This window comes from Brachyhypopomus gauderio, chromosome 19, assembly GCF_052324685.1.
Source record: "Brachyhypopomus gauderio isolate BG-103 chromosome 19, BGAUD_0.2, whole genome shotgun sequence".
Classification (NCBI taxonomy): domain Eukaryota; kingdom Metazoa; phylum Chordata; class Actinopteri; order Gymnotiformes; family Hypopomidae; genus Brachyhypopomus; species Brachyhypopomus gauderio.
The window spans coordinates 15,022,388-15,047,283 of record NC_135229.1 but is presented as its reverse complement, the minus strand read 5'-3'; the positions used below and the strand labels follow the sequence as shown (position 1 = coordinate 15,047,283).

The 24,896-nt window shown below is 44.6% G+C and overlaps 1 protein-coding gene across 1 annotated transcript in view; it reads right to left on the bottom strand.

Annotated features, from left to right (window-relative positions):
• Positions 1–24,896, bottom strand: part of usp45 (ubiquitin specific peptidase 45) — a 51,223-nt gene that overhangs the window by 13,058 nt on the left and 13,269 nt on the right. The window contains exons 6-8 of the mRNA XM_076981127.1: positions 14,473–14,618; positions 11,541–11,636; positions 11,141–11,271 (exon numbers count right to left, since the gene is read on the bottom strand). Coding sequence (XP_076837242.1) covers positions 11,141–11,271; positions 11,541–11,636; positions 14,473–14,618 — 373 coding nt within the window. The remainder of the gene's footprint in view (positions 1–11,140; positions 11,272–11,540; positions 11,637–14,472; positions 14,619–24,896) is intronic.

Sequence of the window (24,896 nt, the reverse complement as noted above, 5' to 3'; positions counted from 1 at the left end):
CCACCTCAACACACACACCTTAACAACGGTTTCTGAAGGAACCGGAGACGGGCCAGACAGGCGTCTGGGGCGAGAGTGGTGTGGCACTGGCTACGGGGCGGCTGGAACTGTGTGGATATTGGAATTCAAATAGGGGGTCAAAGTGCACGGTCCAACTATGAGTTTGTGTTTGGGTCCCGTGTGTCTATCACCATGACTGCAGTGATAGATCTGCTATTCCAAACTAGATTTCACACAACACTAAGGTTTAAATGCAGCTAAACACAAAATGACAATCAATCAAAGTCTGCCAAGATCCTCTTACTTTACATAAGAACAATGCTTGTGCTAAGGTGTTAACTAACTAGGTAACTGGCTATGAAAGTCAGCAAAACTTCAGCTTTCTTGGTTACATGCTGGGACAGTAAGTTGTGTACAACAGGAGTGTGTTGCGTTCAACACGTCTGAGGTACATGAAGCACATCCCACAGATCAGTCTGTCTACCAAACAAAGCGTTAGCATTAGCATTAGCTATGTGATAGAAATGCAGAAACTGCTTTCCCAGAGAAGTATTTTTAAGAACATAGTGTGCGACTGAATGAGGAAGTGTGAGGTCATCCTTTGGGTCAAGGAGACTAGACAGAGAGAAGGCGAGAGTGAAGACATGTGCCAGGCTGGTGGCATGTTGCATGTTCCAGACAGACAGCAGGCCCAGCAGAACATGTTCCCCTGAGAGTGGCAGAATTTATTCTTACAATCCCTTGTTTAGCATTTATATATTTAATCCTGACATTTAATGACAACTGCATCATCTGACTGTAATTGTGCTGACAATGTTTCACATGACCGACCAGCCCTAACTGTATAAAAAGGGTTGGAGGTTTGAACAATACTAGAGTGATTTGGTAAAGTAACCATCGTGTGTGTGCTAACTGTCACTCTCCGAGCGCTCGTATCTTTTCTTACAGAGAGACCCCGGTTGTTGTGACGGAGAATTTCCACGACAGCTTCTGCTATAGTGCGTCAGCCACAAATCAGGAGCAATTTAATATTAGTAGACAAACAGAAACAACGGCAGTTTGGTGTCTAAGAATGAGAAGCAATTAAACTGTAGAAAATGTTATATTTTGGTATAGATGCCAGTCACACAGACCTGTGTGAAAAGAACATTGAATAAAAGAGAAAAACTAGCCTGCTTCTGAAGACCAGTGTCATGGGCCTCTACTGCCTTTGCAGGTAGGTGTGTGTGTGTGTGTGTGTGTGTGTGTGTGTGTGTGTGTGTGTGAGAGAGAGAGATTGTACATGTAGTAGCTGGACAGATGGTCAGGCAGTCTGCGGCATGTCCATCATGAGCACATTATTTAAGAAGCACCATAAACGTGTCCATGCTCTGCTAGAACCCTGCAGACCTCAGGATGAATGGTGGCTTGGTGGGAGGTGGGTGGATCCGGTTCACCTTGGACCCGCCCCCAAGTGAGGGAGTGACCACAAGGAATCAAGTACAACGACTCAAGGACCAGAGGGAGAAAGAGTGTGAGTGAGTGAGTGAGTGAGAGAGAGAGAGAGTGTGAGTGAGTGAGTGAGTGAGAGTGTGAGTGAGAGAGAGAGAGAGAGAGAGAATGTTCTGGAAGCTCATTCCAGTGGAAGAGGTGGTCCAGGGAGCCTGCAGCAGTACACACAATCTGGCCCCACTACAGCAGGACAGCTGTAGCCGCTAACACAATTAACAGCGGATGACTTGGTACCAGACACCATGATGCTGCCCCCCCCACCCCGCCCCCCCCCACCCCACCCCCAGCCACACACCCCCAGCTGATCACTCAGTCTCTTCCGGTTAGACCATGTGCTCACTCAAACACTGCTCGGTCCTGCGAAAACAACTTATTTTAATCAACATGGCCCTTTCGCCATTTTAAAGTTTTAAAAACTGGAGTTTGAAAATTTGTGTTATGAAGCATTTATTACACACACGCAAACATATATATACATTGTCATTATCATTTATCAATTATACAAAAATAAACATGGGACCTCCTTATGCAGCTATTGCTTCAACCAAACCTTCTGGAACCACAAATGAGGGTCTCATCTGCTTTTTTTTGTTTTTGTTTTTTTTTTTTTTTTGGGGGGGGGGGGGGGGGGGGGGGCGTTGGCCGAGTCCTCTTTGCAGAAGCAGTTGAGAGAGGTTGGAGGAACATCCACTACTTCAGATCTATGAGATTGAGGTCCGGACTTTGACTGAGCAGAGTGCAAATCTTCTGTCTCTTAAGACATCCCATAATAGTTTTGCTAGAATGCTTAGAGCTGTTGTCTTGTTGCATAATCCATTTTGGCTCCTTCTTCAACTCCCTGACTGATGGCAGGAGACTGGTCAAGAATTTGTTGGTAGGACTGTGAAGTGATGGTTCCCTGGATAATATGGAGTCGGAGGCACAAAAGCAGGACCAGACCTTCACACTTCCACCACCATGCTATAAAGAGAATGGACTTCCAGAAACCTTCTAGTTTATCCAAGTGCTCTATGGCAAAGTTTAAACGGACAACTGTTTCTTGAGAACAGAGGTTTCCTTGTTGCAACTCCCATGAATGCCATGTCTATTGATATATTTTGCCTGATTGTAGTTGCATGTACATTTATCCCAGATGATGCCAGAGATGTCTGCAACTCTCTGATGGTGATGTGTGGGTTGGCTTTTACCAGAAGTATTATTTTTCTGGTGCTCCTTGGTGAAATTTTTTATTTGTTTTGATTGAATCCGGCTCATCTGCAGCTAAACATCGTTTGGTTTGAGTGTTGGTTCCTCTCAACGCTTCTTCCTCTTCCATTACCACTGTGGCCTTTGGCTGGCTCACTAGGATCTTGGACTCGGACATCTGAAAAGCTGCTTTGTGATGATGACTGTTTAAAATGTGCCATACAAACATGTGCCCGACACATACTGTTGGCACTCAGAGATGTAATAATGGATCTTCCTAAAATAAATACCTATTATAATGTTTTGTCTTATTTGTTTAATTAGGATTAATTACCTTTATTTTCTTTTAGGATGTTTTAAGTGGTATTTTGTAGAAATATAGAAAATCCTGAAGGAGTCACAGACGTTCAAGCACCACAAACACTTATAAACACATTTAACAAAACACTTATAAACATAAAGCACACACAAGACAGGTGTGTACAAGCACCACTCAGAAACTCCGATAAGTCTTCGAGTTCTCGATTAGAGCCTTGCAATAAACCTGCTAATTAAATCAGCCTTCAGATGCGAACCCATGAACGGAGTGAAAGGATTGATGTGGTGCTGACAAACCTCAACCGCAGAGCAAACAAAGGACGACATTGCAAGAGCAGAAATCTCATCAGGAGGGAGTATATAGGGAGGTGTACATTAAACGCTTGCACGCATGCAGCCGCAGTTCAAAGACTAGCGAGGGTCTTTCTCTCACCCTGATCACCTGAGCGTGACCTTCCACTAACCATGGACACTCTGTGGGGTTTTTTTTCTTTCATTCTCTTGGTCTTAATCAGATATGGCGGCAAAACTCCGCACAATGCCACAGGGTGTGTGTGTGTGTGTGTGTCTCTCTCAGAGTTAGTTTAGCCCATGGTGACCCATTGCTTTTCCTTTCAATGTCTCCTGCCTCACATGACGAGAAGAGTGTGAGCTGTGTGGAACAGCAGCAGTGGAATGCATGCTCTAGCGTGTATAATCTCACTATTCACGCGCGGGATCAAAAGGATTCAAAAGCTCTGAAATGGGTGCCATTCCGCGTGGAGCCACGAGATGAGAAAGTGGATTGTATCGCATTCTGATTCCTGGGACCAAAAAAATAAATAAATGTGGACATCTTTAATTTCACCTGATACATCTGAAAAAGAAAAAGAAACACAAGGACAGATATGCGTGCATGCGCGCACACACATACACTCACGCATGCGCGCGCACACAAAACACCCACAACAAACACTCGTGCACACACATATGGCCCGACCCTTGAAACAGTATCCTTCTTTTTTTGTTCACTGTTCTGTATATTTGTGATTTTGGACATATAAATATAGGTATAAGATATAAGAACATGGTGTAGGCATGTGCGTGAGCATGGCAGAAATGTTTGTCATTTTAACGACTAGTGTGCAGACTGGCGGAAATAGTGTGGTGTAGATAGGCACGCATGCACAACATCCAATCAGACGAACCCCTCCCGTTCCCTCAGAACTGACCACGAGACGAACACGTGAGACGACCACGTGAGACGACCACGCAGCACGCTGATGATTACATTGTGACGTGAACATGCAGAAGCAGCAGCACAAACACCAATGTTTAAGGGAACAGACAGACTGGTCAGGGTTGTACAGCAGCGCAAAACATATGACACATATGACAGAATTATTACTGCTGCTGTTCACTGTGGTGAGGAGAAAATTAACTACTTACTCAGTTATACAATTACTTAAATTATGTAACTGTGTGAAAATTATAAAATTTTAAGATGCCTATTGCCTGATTCACATTAAATAGTCATAATAGAATGATTTTTCATTATGAAAGAAATAATGAAATCAGTTATGTTTGGTTTGTAATTCAGGAGATTTATTTTTAGTTGGGTGATGTTCATGGTCAAATTTTTATTTCTTTTTATTTATTTTTCTCTTTTCTCTCTGTTGTTGCTCTGTACCTATTTGTACTTGACTGCATGCTTATTAAAAAGAATTTTTTTCAAAATTTTGTATGAAAAAAAAATTCCCCATTGTGAGAAGCTGAATGTACCACATAAATGCTTTTATGTGGCTGCTTGAATTGAGAAAAACACCAGGTTGGTCCTGCGTGAGCCTACAGAGCAGAGTACTGGTGCACTGACAAAACCTGGCTCTGTTCACCAGAGTACTGGTGCACTGACAGAACCTGGCTCTGTTCACCAGAGTACTGGTGCACTGACAGGACTTGGCTCTGTTCACCAGAGTACTGGTGCACTGACAGGACTTGGCTCTGTTCACCAGAGTACTGGTGCACTGACAGGACTTGGCTCTGTTCACCAGAGTACTGGTGCACTGACAGGACTTGGCTCTGTTCACCAGAGTACTGGTGCACTGACAGGACTTGGCTCTGTTCACCAGAGTACTGGTGCACTGACAGGACTTGGCTCTGTTCACCAGAGTACTGGTGCACTGACAGGTCTTGGCTCTGTTCACCAGAGTACTGGTGCACTGACAGGTCTTGGCTCTGTTCACCAGAGTACTGGTGCACTGACAGGTCTTGGCTCTGTTCACCAGAGTACTGGTGCACTGACAGGTCTTGGCTCTGTTCACCAGAGTACTGGTGCACTGACAGGACTTGGCTCTGTTCACCAGAGTACTGGTGCACTGACAGGACTTGGCTCTGTTCACCAGAGTACTGGTGCACTGACAGGACTTGGCTCTGTTCACCAGAGTACTGGTGCACTGACAGGACTTGGCTCTGTTCACCAGAGTACTGGTGCACTGACAGGTCTTGGCTCTGTTCACCAGAGTACTGGTGCACTGACAGGTCTTGGCTCTGTTCACCAGAGTACTGGTGCACTGACAGGACTTGGCTCTGTTCACCAGAGTACTGGTGCACTGACAGGACTTGGCTCTGTTCACCAGAGTACTGGTGCACTGACAGGACTTGGCTCTGTTCACCAGAGTACTGGTGCACTGACAGGACTTGGCTCTGTTCACCAGAGTACTGGTGCACTGACAGGACTTGGCTCTGTTCACCAGAGTATTGGTGCACTGACAGGACTTGGCTCTGTTCACCAGAGTACTGGTGCACTGACAGGACCTGGCTCTGCTCACCAGAGTACTGGTGCACTGACAGGACCTGGTTCTGTTCACCAGAGTACTGGTGCACTGACAGGACCTGGCTCTGTTCACCAGAGTACTGGTGCACTGACAGGACCTGGCTCTGTTCATCAGAGTACTGGTGCACTGACAGGTCCTGGCTCTGTTCACCAGAGTACTGGTGCACTGACAGGTCCTGGCTCTGTTCACCAGAGTACTGGTGCACTGACAGGTCCTGGCTCTGTTCACCAGAGTACTGGTGCACTGACAGGACTTGGCTCTGTTCACCAGAGTACTGGTGCACTGACAGGACTTGGCTCTGTTCACCAGAGTACTGGTGCACTGACAGGACTTGGCTCTGTTCACCAGAGTACTGGTGCACTGACAGGACTTGGCTCTGTTCACCAGAGTACTGGTGCACTGACAGGACTTGGCTCTGTTCACCAGAGTACTGGTGCACTGACAGGACCTGGCTCTGTTCACCAGAGTACTGGTGCACTGACAGGACCTGGCTCTGTTCACCAGAGTACTGGTGCACTGACAGGACCTGGCTCTGTTCACCAGAGTACTGGTGCACTGACAGGACCTGGCTCTGTTCACCAGAGTACTGGTGCACTGACAGGACCTGGCTCTGTTTATCAGAGTACTGGTGCACTGACAGGTCCTGGCTCTGTTCACCAGAGTACTGGTGCACTGACAGGTCCTGGCTCTGTTCACCAGAGTACTGGTGCACTGACAGGTCCTGGCTCTGTTCACCAGAGTACTGGTGCACTGACAGGTCCTGGCTCTGTTCACCAGAGTACTGGTGCACTGACAGGTCCTGGCTCTGTTCACCAGAGTACTGGTGCACTGACAGGACTTGGCTCTGTTCACCAGAGTACTGGTGCACTGACAGGACTTGGCTCTGTTCACCAGAGTACTGGTGCACTGACAGGACTTGGCTCTGTTCACCAGAGTACTGGTGCACTGACAGGACTTGGCTCTGTTCACCAGAGTACTGGTGCACTGACAGGACCTGGCTCTGTTCACCAGAGTACTGGTGCACTGACAGGACCTGGCTCTGTTCACCAGAGTACTGGTGCACTGACAGGACCTGGCTCTGTTCACCAGAGTACTGGTGCACTGACAGGACCTGGCTCTGTTCACCAGAGTACTGGTGCACTGACAGGACCTGGCTCTGTTTATCAGAGTACTGGTGCACTGACAGGTCCTGGCTCTGTTCACCAGAGTACTGGTGCACTGACAGGTCCTGGCTCTGTTCACCAGAGTACTGGTGCACTGACAGGTCCTGGCTCTGTTCACCAGAGTACTGGTGCACTGACAGGTCCTGGCTCTGTTCACCAGAGTACTGGTGCACTGACAGGTCCTGGCTCTGTTCACCAGAGTACTGGTGCACTGACAGGTCCTGGCTCTGTTCACCAGAGTACTGGTGCACTGACAGGACTTGGCTCTGTTCACCAGAGTACTGGTGCACTGACGGGACTTGGCTCTGTTCACCAGAGTACTGGTGCACTGACAGGACCTGGCTCTGTTCACCAGAGTACTGGTGCACTGACAGGACCTGGCTCTGTTCACCAGAGTACTGGTGCACTGACAGGACCTGGCTCTGTTCACCAGAGTACTGGTGCACTGACAGGACCTGGCTCTGTTTACCAGAGTACTGGTGCACTGACAGGTCCTGGCTCTGTTCACCAGAGTACTGGTGCACTGACAGGTCCTGGCTCTGTTCACCAGAGTACTGGTGCACTGACAGGTCCTGGCTCTGTTCACCAGAGTACTGGTGCACTGACAGGACTTGGCTCTGTTCACCAGAGTACTGGTGCACTGACAGAACCTGGCTCTGTTCACCAGAGGACGTGAAGGGAGCAACCCAGCGAGTGCCATAATTGAGGATTGGTGATCAGGGGCGAATTTCAGGACTATTAGAAATACTCGCCAAATGGCTCCACAAAGACTATAAATGAAGGATGCATGGTGTGAGCCTTCCCCAGCATCAGGTGTGCCAAGAACGCACATGCTACTCCAGTGGGAACATCATCAGATTTGAGAGCTCAAATGTCCACAATGAGGGACCTTCAAATTCCCCAAGTCCTCAATTTCTGGTCAGAACCTTTCACAGAAGCCTATATGCGTGTTATCCTAAAGGTTTGACTGGTAATGGTGATGGATCCCAGCGATCAAGTCCAACAACACCTTCTCATGAAGTTCTGGGATCAAAAGCTTTTTTAGCATTGAAAGGATGAAGTCCAAGATGTGTAAAGAAAGAAGTGTGTGGTTAGTGTATTTTTGTTTTTTGTGTGTATGGTCACAGGTTGCAACTTTCGTTGGCACCAGAAGCAGCATAGGGCAGGTGGGCCATGGTTCTGAGACCCTGCTGGGCTTGGGTCTGGACTGGGTCCTTTTTAAGTCAAGCCAAAATATCACAGCTGCTGCCTGCACTCACCGCCATACACAACCCCATACACACATACATGCAAACACCCACATGTGCAAACACACAAAGTTTCCAAGTTTCTGGACAGAGTCAAGTGCCTTAATGTGGTAGACACACAAAGACCATCAATGGGTCTCTTGTTAGCTATGGAGTGCCAAGTTGCCTTAATCAAGGGAATACTCGTTTACACACACATGCACACATTTGTAGGTGTATTCACTTAACACATCAGCCTTTTCCCATTTCTAATCATCCATACACCATGCTAAAAAGGTAAGAGCTGGGACATTTAAGCAGGACCAACAGGCCACACTGAGGTTCAGTGGGCCCACCTGTGCTCTCCACACCCGACCACAGTGACGGCGAGCTGGCACGCCCGCTGCCCTGCACCACCGTCTCCCGGCCGTGTGCACATGCTGCCCACACTGGGACAAACTCAGGTGGCAGGTGTGCGCTGCTGTTCATGGTGCATGGTTTAAACATGTGTGCATGTGTGTGGTGGTACCTGCACACAGTACTGGCAAGCTCATTTCATCTGGGCTGTGGCCGCAATCTGTGGCTCCGTCTGTTAAAGCCAATGAGTGGGGCAGCTGGGCCTCGACACGACCTTCGTCACTGGGTAGACTATCAAGGATTTGTTTCTGCTTTTTTATTTTATTTTTTATTTTTTTACCTTTATTTAACCAGGAAAAAGACTCATTGATATTAAAAACCTCTTTTTCAAGAGTGTCCTGGCCAAGACAGCAGCATGAAACATTTAAAATACAATAACAGATTTACAAAGTCATGGACAAGAAATGTAACAATTAAATTAGTACAAATACAGAAGCCAAATGATCTGTTTTGTCTGTCCTTTAAAATTGATTGAAAATTCCCAAGGGTAACGAGAAGTTAACTTTAATTCCTTCTGCAAGTTGTTCCAAAGTCAAAATTACTTATATAGCGCTTTTCACAATACGTCACAAAGCAGCTTTACAATCGTATGGGTCCAGATCTCTAATGAGCAAGCCAAAGGCGACAGTGGCGAGGAAGAACTCCCTATGATGGTGGGGAATAGGAAGAAACCTCGGGAGGACCAAGACTCCGTAGGGAACCCATCCTCCCTTCCAGGTAACAGGGGCAGAATATTTAAAAGCCTTTTTACCCCATTCTGTTCTGACCTTTGGGACCTGCATCAAAATGATGTCCTGAGAGCGCAGGCCATAATGGCTGAGGGTTCTAGACAGAAGTGAGCATAAATATGAAGGATGGTGCCCAAGAATGCATTTATAAATAAAAAACAGCCAATGAGACGGACTTTTTGCATTTTTTTGTATACAAGGTACAGTAATGGGTTTGATAGCTACAGTTCGTCATGAAACGCAGGGCACAATGAAATACAGCATCCAACTTTTTCAAATGCAGCGTTCATAAATAGCAGATCTCCATAATCTAACAGAGGTAGAATGGTTGACATAACCAGGTGTAAATTATTAGGGAATTTAAACACAAATGACACAAATTAAGTATTAAGTAAAAAACAAACTAATTTTGATATAAACATAAGGCATGAAATGCTTCAGGACTTTGTCACGTTTGTTATGTACGCAACTGTTGTTTTCTAAGTAAAAAGTGGATAAACTCCGTTATCAACACTCGTTACAACGCCACTGACCTGCGCTCACCTTTAGGAAGAAGAGAACAGACAGTGTCAGTAGTTTTGAAGCTCCCTCAGTCGTGTGCGGTGCCTTTGCTGCACCTCTTATGTGGTTTATTATAAACGTGTGACAGAAGAACCGCGTCTCACCAACGAGACTCAAATCACAATCACAATATCACAGATACTTCATGCCGCTAGTCTCCCGTTTTCCACTACGCCGGTTTTAAGTGTTAGCAGCTCGCTAGGCTTGTAAACAAACCGCGCAGCACGAAGGTTTAGCAGTGTGTCGCCCTCAGAGCTGATGAGGTAACCGGGCCATGACACACACCGTTAGTGCAGGTGAAAGTGGACCGGCTGAGTAGACCCATGAAACCAGGCAAAGAGCCGCAGGTTGGACACTCCTGCTCTAAGGCATCTATGATGTAATTTAACACTTTAAGAGCAGCAGTTATTATACTGTGCTTTTTGCAAAAACCTGATTGGTTCTGTGAGAGCACGCCTGTTGAATCTAGAAATGTCTTCAGCTGTTCTACAACCATTTTTTCTAAAACTTTGGAAAGTACACATAATTTAGAAATTAGTCTGTAGTTGTTGACTACAGATGGATCTCCACCTTTCAACAAAGGAAGAACATAAACAGACTTCCATATATTGGGAATCTTGTTTTCAGTAGAAGTTAGGTTAAAAATGTGACAAAGAGGTTCTGCTATGAAGTCTGTAGCTGATGATAAAAAAAGGGCTTGAGTTTGTCAGGTCCAGCAGATTTACAAGGATCTAACTGTTTTAAAGACCTATGAACCTCCGATTCATCGAAAGGGGACAAACTTCTGCTGCACTAAGTTCTTTGTGCATTGATGGTGTATGGTGGTCTGTCTGCTGCACTAAGTTCTTTGTGCATTGATGGTGTATGGTGGTCTGTCTGCTGCACTAAGTTCTTTGTGCATTGATGGTGTATGATGGTCTGTCTATGTGGTTCTTGGCAAAACAGACAAATGTTGATTGTTACACTTAGTATTTCATGAACCGCCTGTAACAGCAACACAAGCAAACCTTGCAAACTACTCCAGTTTTGTTTGAGTCAAGTTTTTCTTTATGCCTCATGACTGGCCACTAGTGGTACTGCGTAGTTGTGTTGTATCAATAGTGGTACTGCGTACTGTTGATGTTGTGGAACACACACACACACACACACACACACACACACACACACACACACACACACACACACACACACACACACACACACACACACAAGGCTGTCATGAGACTGTGATTCCTTACTTCTGACAGAGTTGGCTGAAGAGGATCTTGGGCGAGACGGGCCCCTTCCCCGGTTCCTTCATGCTGTGCAGGAACAGGAACATGGCTGAGGTGAGAGGTTCTGGTCCAGGCAGAGTCACCGTCAACGGCCCCTGGAGAACAACACAACACCCGCAACATCAGAACTAACCCAACCTATGACCGGCTCAGAGACTTCATCACATCACCTTTATCTACTCTGGAACATCTAGAAAAATGCTGCTTTTAGTGAAACAGAAGTCAGGTCCAAGCTGGAGATCACTTCCTGTGGTGTCCGATTCAGTAAGAACTCTGTGATTAGTAGCATGCTGTATAAGATTTACTTCAATCCAAACTTATTCTGCATGAAACTGGATGGTGCAAACAGAGTGACGGGACATACCAAGTGAGTCTCCGGAGGGGGGGTGATCTTCACCTTGTGACCTTTCTCCTTCAGCTCCTGGATAAGGTCATTGAGCATGTGTGTCTGAGACAGGTTCTGTAAAACATGAAATTTTTTTTCTAATAATTGACTCATATTATTATAAAATAATAATAATTAGTATTATAATGATTATTCTTTTTTTAATAATTGATCAATAATATATTTATGGGTATTATTGTTTGGATGCGTGTTGGAACAGGTATTTTCTGGTATACTTTATCTCATTACTTTCTCTCCAAGTTAGGCATGAGACTTTATTTCCTTTATTTCCCCTCTAAAACACACTGATTAATTACAAAGAGGTGGGTTTACCAGAGTCTTGCTGGTTTAGCCGTAACCATTGTCTTTTTTTCTGGCCGTAACCCTGCTCCTGACTTCTTGTTTAATTCTGCAGCTAAGCTTTCTGGGTGACGCGGTCATCTCTAGGTCCTAGGAAAGTATATTTATTTGTGGTGATGAATATTTTCTTCTGTATTTTAGCATTTCTCTGTCTGAAGACAGAAAGATGAGCACTTCATGGACCGGTACGTCAGTGCACACCTGCTGTGATGAATAAAAGTGTTGACCTTTGCCTCTGCTCACATTCCAGGATAAACCCTCAGCCACGTCTCTAGAGCACTTTTGCTCATAGTTGATGAACTTCTATATTGGCAGCATTACAACTGTGTTGAACCATCAAAGCCTTAAGACCACAAGCTAAGTGACTGCTTTAAACATCCTGAAAGCAGCCGAAAGTGAATCACGATAGGAGGTAACAAACAGGTTATCAGCGCTCAGCAAGAGAATGTGGGTAGATCATTTCAAAACATTCATGCATAGTTTTTCAAGAAAGCACTTGTCAAAATGAGCAGCTGAAGAGATTGTGACAGCTAGTTTTCAACACCAACAATTCCAACATTAGTGCCAAACTCCAGCCTGTCCAGGGGTTTTTCCAGGGGGATACGACACGGGACACACGACTTCTCCACGACTGTAGATGACCTCGGTGTTGGCCTGTTTGTAAAGCTTCAATGTTAAATCCACTGACGCAGCCCCACTCAACTCACCCCTCTCTGGTAGCACTGCAGAATATTACTGTGGAACTCACACTAGAAATATAAAAAAACTTGCTACACTAGGAGTGTATAGAAAAAAGGCTAATGCACTCAATACAGTTCATTCTGATACCAGTGGAGGCTCCACTTCTATTGTGATACACTAAACTCACCAAAAAAAAATTGTTTCCCCTCCTAATTAACTGCAATTTAAAAAAATAAAAAAAACAGTACAGCTTTAGAAACGCTATAAACAATAACATATGTACTAGATAACTTCTTAAGCAAAATAAGGTTCCAACAAAATAAGGTTCACAGCTCTGTGTTCCTCGGGAGCGGAATATGTAAACAACGCGCATGAGGGCATCAAAGGAATGAATCGAAACTAGCTAGCGGTGGTATGCTAACAATGGGTATGGGCAGTCATGGCCTGGCGGTTAGGGAACTGGACTTGTGACCGGAGGGTCGTGGGTTCGATTCCCAGACAGGCCATGACTGAGGTGCCCTTGAGCAAGGCACCTAACCCCAACTGCTCCCCGGGCGCCGGGCTAGGGCTGCCCACCGCTCTGGGCACGTGTGATCCACAGACCCCTAGTAATCACTAGTGTGTGTGTGTGTTCTGACTGCACAGATGGGTTAAAAGCGGAGGACAAATTTCGATTGGGGTGTAAAAATCACAATTGACAAAATATGGCACATTTCATTTCACATTTCATTTCATTTAACAACAGCTAGCGTCGCCACAGCGGGCGGAAATCATCATACAGTTAAGCCCGCCCACTGAGAGGGAAAATATGATTGGTCAATTTTACTGTAATTTGAAACTGGTATTTTGCTGAATTATCACTGCCAGGCCCTCTGTAAACGAACAGCGGGCATCACAGTCCTGATAGGGGGAGACACAGACTCACAGGCTTCCACTTAACCCCTCACCTTCAAACACAGATTGAATAGACATGGTTGAATAGACACGGTTGAATAATTTATTTGCTTATATTTTTGTAATTGTTTAGATGTCGATTGTCAAAATGTAAGTAGATAAAATCAAATTGGATAAATTATATATATTTATGTTTTAAGAATAGTTTAGGCCCTCTGAGAGGGCGTAGATGGCCCTGACGGTTCCCCACTGGTGTACACTGACAACAGTCAACACCTCAAGGTGAATATGACTGAGTGAAATATACCTGAAGGCACTGTGTAGTTGAAGTCATGAATACAGGTGCTGGTTCATCCCTGTATTTACCACAAACACCAAAAACCATGTTCGGTTGGGTTTCTGGACATGTGGTCTACACAATCCAACTGTACTGTGGGTAGCTCTTTTTCGAGTATAGGTTCCGTTCTGGTTTACGAATGTGAGAACATTGGGACTATTCTGTGACCTGGTCCATATTTGTCTTTATTGGATGGATGCGTTTTCAACATGCAGTACAGTGCACAATAGAAGAGTAGTAAGGTATGGCAGTACTACTACATAGTATGCAAGCATTTATGCTGTTGTTACTGATGTTTGATTTTATCCAAACATGCATGGATCAACAATCATAAGATGGCCAATAATAACCGAGAATTAAATGATAATAAACCGTTAATGAGCAACATTATATTGAACATTATTAAATATTCATGTAAATATAATAATGCCCCATATATGATAAGTAATGTAGTCCACATCTTTTATGGTGGATGTATATGGTGATGTAGAGTCAGTTCCAGCATTGCTGTAGCTGAATCTAGACCCAGTGATCTGGTTTGCTGGTGTGCTGTATGCACCCTGTATGCACCTCATCAAGCCCAACATTAAACACTGGGTGTGATTATGAAGACGCTCCCACCCACGTGTGCGTGCTCACCTGCATGACGGCGTTAAAGAAGCAGGTGTTCCCCAGGTTGTTGATGCCTTTGACAGGGACCAGGGTGCTGTGAGCACTCCTCACCCTCTGAGGTTCTGAGCACTCTGCAGGCTCCTCGAGAAGCTTGATGATTTTGGACGTTGTTCCTGAGAAATAAAGGAGAAATATTCCAAAAAATCTTTGTTTATTATCTGTAGTGTTTATTAAATGATAAATAATTTAATATCTGTAATATCTGTAATATCGCAAAGTCAAATGTGTCTTCTGAATAAAAATCACACATCCACTCCACCCCCCCCCCCCCCCCCCCCCCCTCTTCACAAACTCCCCCCTCCCCAATCCCAGAGGGAGAACGTTAACGCGCTGGGCAGCAGTTGGACAAGACCGTGTGGGTAAAGGAACAAGGATCAGGTGATTCCCACCACAGCTGTGGCTCCACAGAACACTTCTAGAGGCAGAGAGAATGTTCCGGACAAACAGCACAACGCTGAGGAGAGATCAACTCACCAGATCAGCACACAGAAGCTAGAGACACAACAGCAACCTGTGTGCCAAACTGATGTGGGGGGGTGTCCTTCTATTATCATCAACCAATCAGATACAGGGGCTTCCTTCAGGTTAGGTTAGGGTGATTTTTATAGCTACCGATGTATGAAAAACATTCTTAACTCAATACAGTAAAAGATCTTGCCTAACAATGCAGACTGTTTTTAAAAATCCTGTCCAAAGACAAGTGTAATGGTCAAAGGGTTTAATAAATAAGGGAGAGGTTTGGTGTGGAGACATTTACAGAATTATAATTACATTATATAATTGAGTTTTTTAAATTCCTCCATGAAAAAAGCATTATAAGGCAAAACTGACCCAGCAGATGCCCATGCAAGCTGGGTCATGTGTAAGAGTGTGCTCATCTTGGTGTGTAATACTGCTAAAAGATGTGTATTATGAGCTGTTCAGATGACTGAAGCCATATTAGTATGATGGCGTACAGTATGAATAAGACCCTCTTTGAAAAGCTTTTATTACATTCCGTGCTCCATCTTTTCCTTTCAGAATCTTGGCAGATACAGAAACAGTTCAGGATTTCTACATTTTGAACTGCATAATGTTTGAAGGTGTGTCTTTGATGGCTGTTTTTCAAGTCCTCCTCTAGAGCGTGCTCAGGGCTGTTCAAGGCTGCACCTGCACACGGAATGTTACGGCTCCCAGAGCGTACTCGGCCTACAAGCTCAAGTGTTACCAGGCCACTTGCCACTTAAACAGATTGTATACAGCATCAAAACTGTCCAACCACTTGGGTATACATGTACCCAAGCATTAAGACAGTGTCAACCAATAATAACAAATAAAATGCATAAATGAGCAGTGAAACGTTTCAGGGAATGTATGGAATAATTTAAACAATGTACATGAGGGCACAGATTGATTTTGTTTATTTGAGATTCTTTTAACTATCTCCCAGTTCGGTTGTTTTATTATTATTCAAGTGTAGACAAGTATGCACCATGTGCTTTGGAATGTACTTCTCTAGGACTGGCTAATTGAACACAATATATTAATCATTTCTTTTGCTTATTCCAATTTGACAGACATATTAATAATTCGGGAAGTGAATGTGGAAACTTTGCCAATGACACTGTGCTGCTATTTTTCCTTCTACCTCGATTAGCGTTTTCTTTCATCTCTCCGCCCGCTTCATGCATGACGAACGCCATCTAGCAGCGAGGCCTTGGAAAGGACGCTGACAAAGACTGAATCGAACACACACCTTCCAGTCCATCCCTGTGTGTGTGTGTGTGTGTGTGTGTTTAAATCCTCCCTCATTTTTATGAAGGACTGAGCGAGTGGTGTTCTGTCGGGAGCACGGGCGAGCGCCCAGCGTGGTGGAGGAGAGGGTGGAGGACAATCCCCCCTGCGGTGCTGCCTGCCACAGCTATTTACACCGCCCTGCGCTGCTATTCAGGCACCAGCGAATAGCACGACCACTTCAGCACAATAGACGTGCTTCCCGGAGCCTGCGTGGCCTTCCTGCAGCGTGAGGAGAGGAGAAGTGCAGTGTGCCACCTACCTGAGGCAGGACTCGCTTTTGTGCTCGTGTGAGAACGCAAGGGTTTGTATGTAAAGTGACAGTCAACATAGTCTCTGCTTAAAATAAATAAATAAATACAATTCTCAATACACAGCATTCCTTCTAATGAACACATCTTGTGTCACATCATCAAATCTAATTAACCAAATTGACATTACATTTGAAAAGCTTTGAACAGCGTTTTATGACCTAAAAGGCTTGACGTGTCACAGAATGATGCGGTTTTGAAATCAGCGTATATATAATTGAGATTCCCAAAACACTCCAAGTCCAAAGGTGGAAGACAAGGATTTAAATCTACAACACAGAACTAAACCTTCAAATCTAGTCCAACAATCAAAGCCCATGACCTGAGAAGGTGTTTGGGAAAGAGCGTTAAGACACAGTCTAATCCAAGGGTCTTATGCCACCATAATCTTTCCGGTACGGCCTAGAACTCTTTGGGATGTTTTAATGTTAATATTAATTTCCAAACTATAGTGTGCTTGGAAGTCGCCCTTCACAACAAATAAACCAACAAGTAAATGTCAGAGCACTGCCGCCATGTCCACTGCTTTGTGTGTCATGTTTTCCTGCAACACGCCTGTAAGCGTTCAAACATCCACAGTTTCACTTCCTTTCATCTTCCAGTGGTTTTTCCCCCCACTAATATATGGAGGCATTAATCCTTCCTCATAACGAAACGGACACTGAGGTCTGTGGAGTCCACGCTGAGGGTCTGTGAGTCTGGTCCTGACCTGCTTAGACAGACGGATGGAGGCGCGAGCGACGGCATGGCCTCCTCCCTCGCTCGCTCCTCCTGACCCGGAGACTTCTTTCCTTTCACTGCCCCTTTTCTTCCTCAAGCAGAGCGCCTCCCCGCTCAGATTCCACTCGCCACTGCGAACGCGGAGTCCGACGGAGGCTAAAGACTCTCCAGCGCACAATCGCGCCAGGCCGGCAAGGCTGCCGCGCACGGACAGAAAAACATCACACGCTTGTGTGGCGGCCGAGGTCAAATCTGCACCGGCTTCGGGCGGCTCCCTCGGACAAAGCCGCGCGCCTCGGTCAAAGACGCTCGTGCTAGAACCCGCACGACCTTCGCACCGTCACCTCCGTCATGGGCAAATAAGCTCTTAACACACAGGCCGGCAGCACTCAGCCTGGCTGAGGGGGTGGAAAACGCCTTTCAGGTTTACACAGCACCCCTCATGTGGCTTCTTCACGTCTTCCCCTTGTGGAGCTCTATTGCCTTTAATGAGCGCTGGCTCAAGGTCACTGCCTCCTATTTACAAGTAAATAGTATATTGTTGTTATTGTCCCCCCAGGTGCAACAGTTCTGGCCAGGACCGGGTCCAGCTTACGTAGAGCGGTGGCCGACAGCCAGAAGCATCTGGATCTTGGTACAGAAACATCTGGAAGCTGGTCGGCGGCCACATGGGCGTCCTGGAGGGAGCCATATGTCCGCACAGAGATACAAATGCAAAAAAACAAACAAAAAAACAAACAAAAATAAACAAACGAATAAAAGGCAGCACATGCGTTCATGGGAGGATTTGTGCATGTGAATTTGCTTATCTGGGTGTGTTTGTGTGGCGCTAATTTCTAGGGACAAAAAAGGAGGCCATGCTGGGCGGGACAGGGGTGTTTGTGGACGCCACATCTGGGACAGAACCTGGAGGAGGACGTCTGGGGGAGGACGGTGTCGGGGGGGGCCATCTGGTAGGAGCATTTGGTGAGGGGCCCGGGCACTGGGACACGGAGTCAGACACAAGCATATGGAAAAGCAGATTTTCTGTGTCCCCGCAGCGATGGGGGCTGGCAGACTTGTGCCGGGCGGAGCTCGCACACACCACCTGGCTCTCCTTGCTCAGCCACCCGGACAGGCAGGAGCAGCAGGCGTGCGGTGGAGGGCCCGTCTGGAGTGGAGCACGTGACCCATCCACACCCGCCCACCTCCCCCAGGCCCCGGCTGCATTCCTCCACAGCTACGGCGTCCAGGGGACGGGAGGCGGGGGAGAAGACGCAGCCGAGCTCCATGACCACGCGCCCAGCCTAGCACGTCTCAGGATGAAGGACAACTCACTTCACACTGAAGACAGCAGGCAGTCAGGGGGAAGGACATGCAACACCAAATGTCTTATTAATTTGTTAATTTGTTATGGCCAAGGGCCACAAAGACCCTGCCTCCCTGCCATCTGAGACCAACGTCTTCATCTCGCACCAACACACACTCATGCGTATACACAAACATGCGCACAGACGGATGAACATGTACAGAGACACGCACACGCACACACGCACACGCACGCACACACACTTCCTCCACACTGGCTGCACTTTGGCCTACATGGAAAAGAAGCACCTGCTCAATGTCACAGGCATCGAAGTTTTATGCATAATATAATATACTATGTCTTAGAGTTATTTCAGTCTGGATTTAGACCCCATCACAGCACTGAAAAGGCACTTACTAAAGTACTGAACAATCTCTTACTATCCTCTGATAGATCAGATCGTTACCAATTTGTACTAGTAAATAACAAATGCTCAGAGCATTCTAAAGTAAATTATGGTGTCCCACAAGGATATATGCTACCACTGGGCACCATCATTCGTAGGCATGGTATTAGCTTCCATTGTTACGCAGATGATACTCAGTTTAGGGCTGCAACTATAGAATATTTTTTAAATCGAGTGTTATGTCGATTTTTTCATAGATTAATCGAGTAATCGGATAAAATCACACTTTTGTGTTTTTAACACAATAATATTGATAGTGTGTAATGCAACATGAAAGTTCTCTTAAAATGAGCAAGCGATTGGCCGTTATTCCGCTTGGAGAAGCGTAGTTCACGTGCGGATGCTTTCGGTTTAGGTGCTGAAGCATTGAGGAAGTACTGTTATGGTAGGCCCAGTGCTTAATTTGTAAATAAAACGATGCCGGAACGCAAACAGCGGCATGAGACAAGGTGTTCTGTCCATTCGTCCAATGCTGAGAAGCCCAGCATTATTAACGCACACTCTCCGAATCCGTTGAATTAAAAGTTATTTATTGCGTACAAGTGAAATGTTGATATAAACCATGATCCGTCATTCTTGCAATTTCCCGAAGGGATCCGTCACAAGGGATCAATAAAGCTCTATCTATCTATCTCTATCTATTCTTAACTGCACATTATGAAAATGGTCAAATTAAAGCGTGGTAAAAAAAAATGTGTTTACCAAGCCTCCCACTAGCCTTCCCACTAGCGTTTCCCCAAACTATCCTACGTCATATAACCTTGTGACCAAAAAACTCAGGTGCGTCAATTTAACTAATAAAAAATAATAAGTGTATGCAAAATGGCTGTAACATTCCGGCCCCTAATTTTGGTATAACAAAATTACCACAAATGTACACAGTCATATAATTTCCAACATTGTCCCACAATATAGGTATCATAGCCAAACATCACATAGCCACATATCAGAACACAGTTCCATTTAAATACAGTTCTCAAAGTTCATTGTGAATGTCCATTCGATCTTTCTCTTTAAGCATCCACGGTTCGAAGCCAGGAATTATACATACCACAACTGATACATTAATGTGTCCATTTAGCAAAAGTCTAAACCACTAAAAGTCTTTACATATGTTCAGCCTCGAGTAAAAGGCATAACTTGGTGATGGGCCTTTCCAATTCATTAGTTCCGTGTTTTGACACGTACTCTGCGCACAAACCCATTGACGTCTTGCATAGTTTCCACAATCCTTCCTGTACACCATGAATTTCTAGGGGCTGAATCGTCTACTATTAGGACTAGGTCCCTGACTGAGAAACTTCGGCGTGGTTTATGCCATTTTTGACGGAGCTGGATTAAAGGAAGATACTCTTTGGCCCATCTTTTTCAAAACAGATCACCAATATATTGAACCTGTTTCCATCGTCGTCTTCCGTAAGTCTCCTGTTTATCGAACAATCCAGGTGCTAGAGTGGGTTTCACTTTCAACAGCAGTAGGTGGTTTGGTGTTAGTGCCTCAAGATCGTGTGGGTCATCACTGGACGGTGTTATTGGTCGATCATTCAGAATAGCCTCAACTTCACAAAATATGGTGCTGAGAGATTCATCATCAACTGTCTGTTGCTTAATGACAGAACACAGGATCCTTTTAATCTGCTGTACAAGACGTTCCCAGACGCCACCATGGTGTGCTCCATAAGGTGGATTAAAAGTCCATTTTATGCCATCCTGTGCAAGTGTTGTCTTGACTGTATTTTGATTAAAGTTTTGCATGGCTTGTTTTAGCTCACGGTTTGCACCTATGAAGTTCGTTCCATGACATGTTAAACATGTGAAAAGAACACCATATCTTTTAATGGTATGTCTTCCTCTTTTAACCTCAATAGGTCCAAAGTAATCCATTCCGACCAAAGTGAATGGAGGTAGATCCGTTGAAAGTCTGTCAGATGGAAGGTCCGACATTTTTTGCTCTCCTTGTTTCTGATACCGTCGACGGCATGTCATGCATTCTTTGATGATCTTTCTAGCCAAGGAGTTGGCATGAGGAATCCAATACTGTCGTCGAAGTGTGGACAGCATGTGATTTCGACCGCTATGGCCAACTTTCTCATGTACATAACGGAGAACAAGTTCTGAGACATTGCTATTCTTAGGTAAAATGGCAGGATGTTTTGCCTCTTCAGGTAATGCGGATTTGCTCAGCCGACCACCTACTCTAAGGATACCATCTGATATTTCAGGATCCAGTTTACGTAGATGACTGCATTTCTTTATGGATTTTCCATTGCTCAGATCTGAGATTTCCTCAGAGAAGTGTTGTCTTTGCACCAGTACAATGATTGACTTCTCTGCTTTGTCAAGATCCTCCAACGAAAGTTGATTAGTCAGTCCTTTTTTGTCAACATTGGAACTGATTTTGGAATCTGCGTTGTTTGTTCTTTTTCCTTCCTCACATCTGTGTTTCAGGTTTTTTGTTTGATCTCAGGATCGTTGTCTTGTACAACGTCCATTTTAACTGTTCCTGGCCAAGGAGAGAGGTCATGAAGAAACGCTGGTCCAGTTATCCATGTTCTGCACTGAAGAAAAGCTTTAGCTGATAAGCCACGTGAAGCTGCATCGGCTGGGTTCTCATTTGAAGAAATATATCACCACTGATTCACCTTCGACAGGGAATGAATAATCGAGACTCGATTTGCAACATAAGTCTTGAATCTTTTGCTTGTGTTTGCAATGTACTGTAGAACTGTTGTGCTATCTGACCAAAAAACAGACTCTACTAAAGAGAATTGCAACTCTGTTTCCAACATGTGATCCAGTCATACAGCTAGAACAGCTGCTGCTAGCTCCAATCTGGGAATAGTAGTACACTTTAATGGTGCTACTTTAGCTTTTCCAAAAACAAAAGACACATGGACCTCATTCTTAGCGTTTGTGAGCTGAAGGTAGGAGACTGCGCCGTAGCCCACCTCACTAGCATCACAGAAATTATGCAGCCGTGCACATGTAATATCACCAAAGCCTTTAGGATAAAAACTTCTGTCAACGCTAAAAGCATCGAGAAGGTGAAGCGACGCAAGCCACTTTTCCCACGTGCATGCTACGTCTTGTGGTATTTTCTCATCCCAGCCGACTTTCAGCTTACATAAAGTTTGTACAATTTGTTTTGCCACGAGAATAATGGGCGCCAGAAAGCCTAAGGGGTCATAAATCGAGCAAATGATGGACAAAATGCCCCTTCTTGTTATTTGATGTGACTTGATGGCTATGCAAAATATAAAGACATCCTTTTCAGCATCCCACTGTACCCCAAGTGCTCTTTCCATTGGTAGTTGCTCCTTCATTACATCCAGGGTTCTCACTGCCTTTACTTTATCCTTTTCAGGAATGGCAGAGAGCATAGCACGTTCATTGCTGATCCACTTATTCAATCGAATGGCACCTCTTGAGCATAGTTCAAGGAGCAAGCGAAGCAATACACCCAGCAGGGTATTTGTCAGATCAGGGCCCTGGAGCAGTTCTTTGTTTAGAGAGGTTCCACCAAACACTGCTGCACAATCAAACACCACAAGCAGCGTCTTTTTGCGACGATGATAAACACCATGATGTGGCACATAACACACTCTTCCAGTCTCAGGCTACAACTCACTTTTGGGAACAGTTTCAGCGTATCCTTTAGTCATGATGTCATTCATAAAGGTATTATATTCGTCATAGAATGCTGGATTCTTTGCAAACTTCTTTAACAGATGCTGAGCTCTTTGGTGAACTATTTGCTTATTGTTGGGCATCATCCCATTGCGAAACGGAAGTCTTAAGTGATAGTGACCATTTTTAAGTTCAGCTGACTCTGAAGCTATCTTCAAAAACCGCAGATCTTCTTGTGACAATTCGTACTTTTCTCCATGATGCTGTTCCATGAATTCATGATTGTAATGTTCTATTAACAAGCTTTCCAGAAAGATATCCTATTGACCTGTACAGAGCAATTATCCTTTCCATTTGCTCCAAAGCCAAGTGGGCCATTGACAACCCAGCCAAGAAGGGTCTTAACAGCATAGGGTCCATCACCCACACTGTTTATTATTTGCCAAGGTTCCAAGGCTCTTGGTGCATTGACACCTATTAGCAGCCCAATGCTAGCATCGATTGGTGTCAGTTTAACATCCTTAAGGTAAGGCCATGCTTTTATGTCTATGTCTTTTGGAATGTTGTCACATGTAACTGGAATTAAAGTCTGTGTAAATACATCAGGTAGTTTAAGGAATTGGTTCTGTCCATTCGTCCAATGCTGAGAAGCCCGGCATTATTAACGCACACTCTCCGAATCCGTTGAATTAAAAGTTATTTATTGCGTACAAGTGAAATGTTGATATAATCCATGATCCGTCATTCTTAACTGCATATTATGAAAATGGTCAAATTAAAGCGTGGTCAAAAAAATGTGTTTACCAAGCCTCCCACTAGCGTTTCCCCAAACTATCCTACGTCATATAACCTTGTGACCAAAAAACTCAGGTGCATCAATTTAACTAATAAAAAATAAAAAGTGTATGCAAAATGGCTGTAACACAAGGGGTCACTGAGGCCAACAATGTCACCGGATCGCACACAAACGCAACACTTAGGCACACAAATGTCAAAATAACAAGCCAATTCGTATATATAGAAATTACTTTTAAATGATTTACGTGTGTTTTATAAGTGTTTTAAGTGCAGAAGTGCATTTTAAGCCTAAATTCCAGCACTTTTCAAACCTGAAACACAATGCAACATTAAAATTCATCAGGTAAATGTTCATTCCTTTTTTTGATGGGTGTTTCTTTATACTACCACATATCGTTACGGACAACACTGCACAGAATTGTGACACGTCAAGTATGAACACTTCCGCCATTCGCGGTGTTGCACGCTACGGTCACTCGCGAAAGTATAACTAGCTTTTAGCTTTATGGAGATGCAGAAAGGCATCGCCAAAAGGGAGAGCTCTTATGTGATTTAGGAAGCCTGAATGTGGATCTTGTGTTTAAAAAATGTCTTTTATAGAATTATTTGTTCAATAACTATTTGTTCCGCCAGGATCCGGCTCAAATTATGCCCTGGGTAGGCCAGATCCGTTTTACAGTAAAGACACTGCACTACGTTGTCCACCTTGCGCAGCGAAAAATGGTCCCACAGTTTTGACATTTTTGCCCTTTTACGGACATCGCTATCTTCATTTTTCGCCATTTCCATCTAAACAAATCACGCTGCCTTAAACCTGTGCGTCAGTTATAACAGTCAGTGTAAAACAACGATACCGGAGCTGCGCAGTAGTAGGTACAAAGCGGGATTTTAAACGTTTAAAATAGATGGTGACATAAATTAAACGAAGGTAATTGAATTACTCGAGTTACTCGAAGAATCGTTTCACCTCTAACTCAGTTGTATATATCTTCTAATCTGGATGATATCACTACAACTCTCAAGATTGAGAACTGCGTCCAGGATATTAAAAACTGGATGGCGTCTAATTTTCTTCAACTAAATTCCGATAACACTGAGGTGCCAATTCTTGGACCTAAAGCTGCTAGAAGCAATTGGGCTGATATTCCCCTTACCCTAAATAGTTTTTCAGTAACACTTAAATCTACTGCAAAAAGCTTAGGTGTTACTATTGATTCGGATCTTTCATTTGACACACATATATGCAATGTCACTAAGGCTGCCTTTTTCCATTTACGTAATATCGCCAAGCTGAGACACATACTTTCATTAGCTGATGCAGAGAAGCTGGTCAATGCTTTTGTCTCGTCGAGATTGGACTACTGTAGTCTTCTAATTGTAGTCTTCTAATTGGATGCTCTAAACAGTC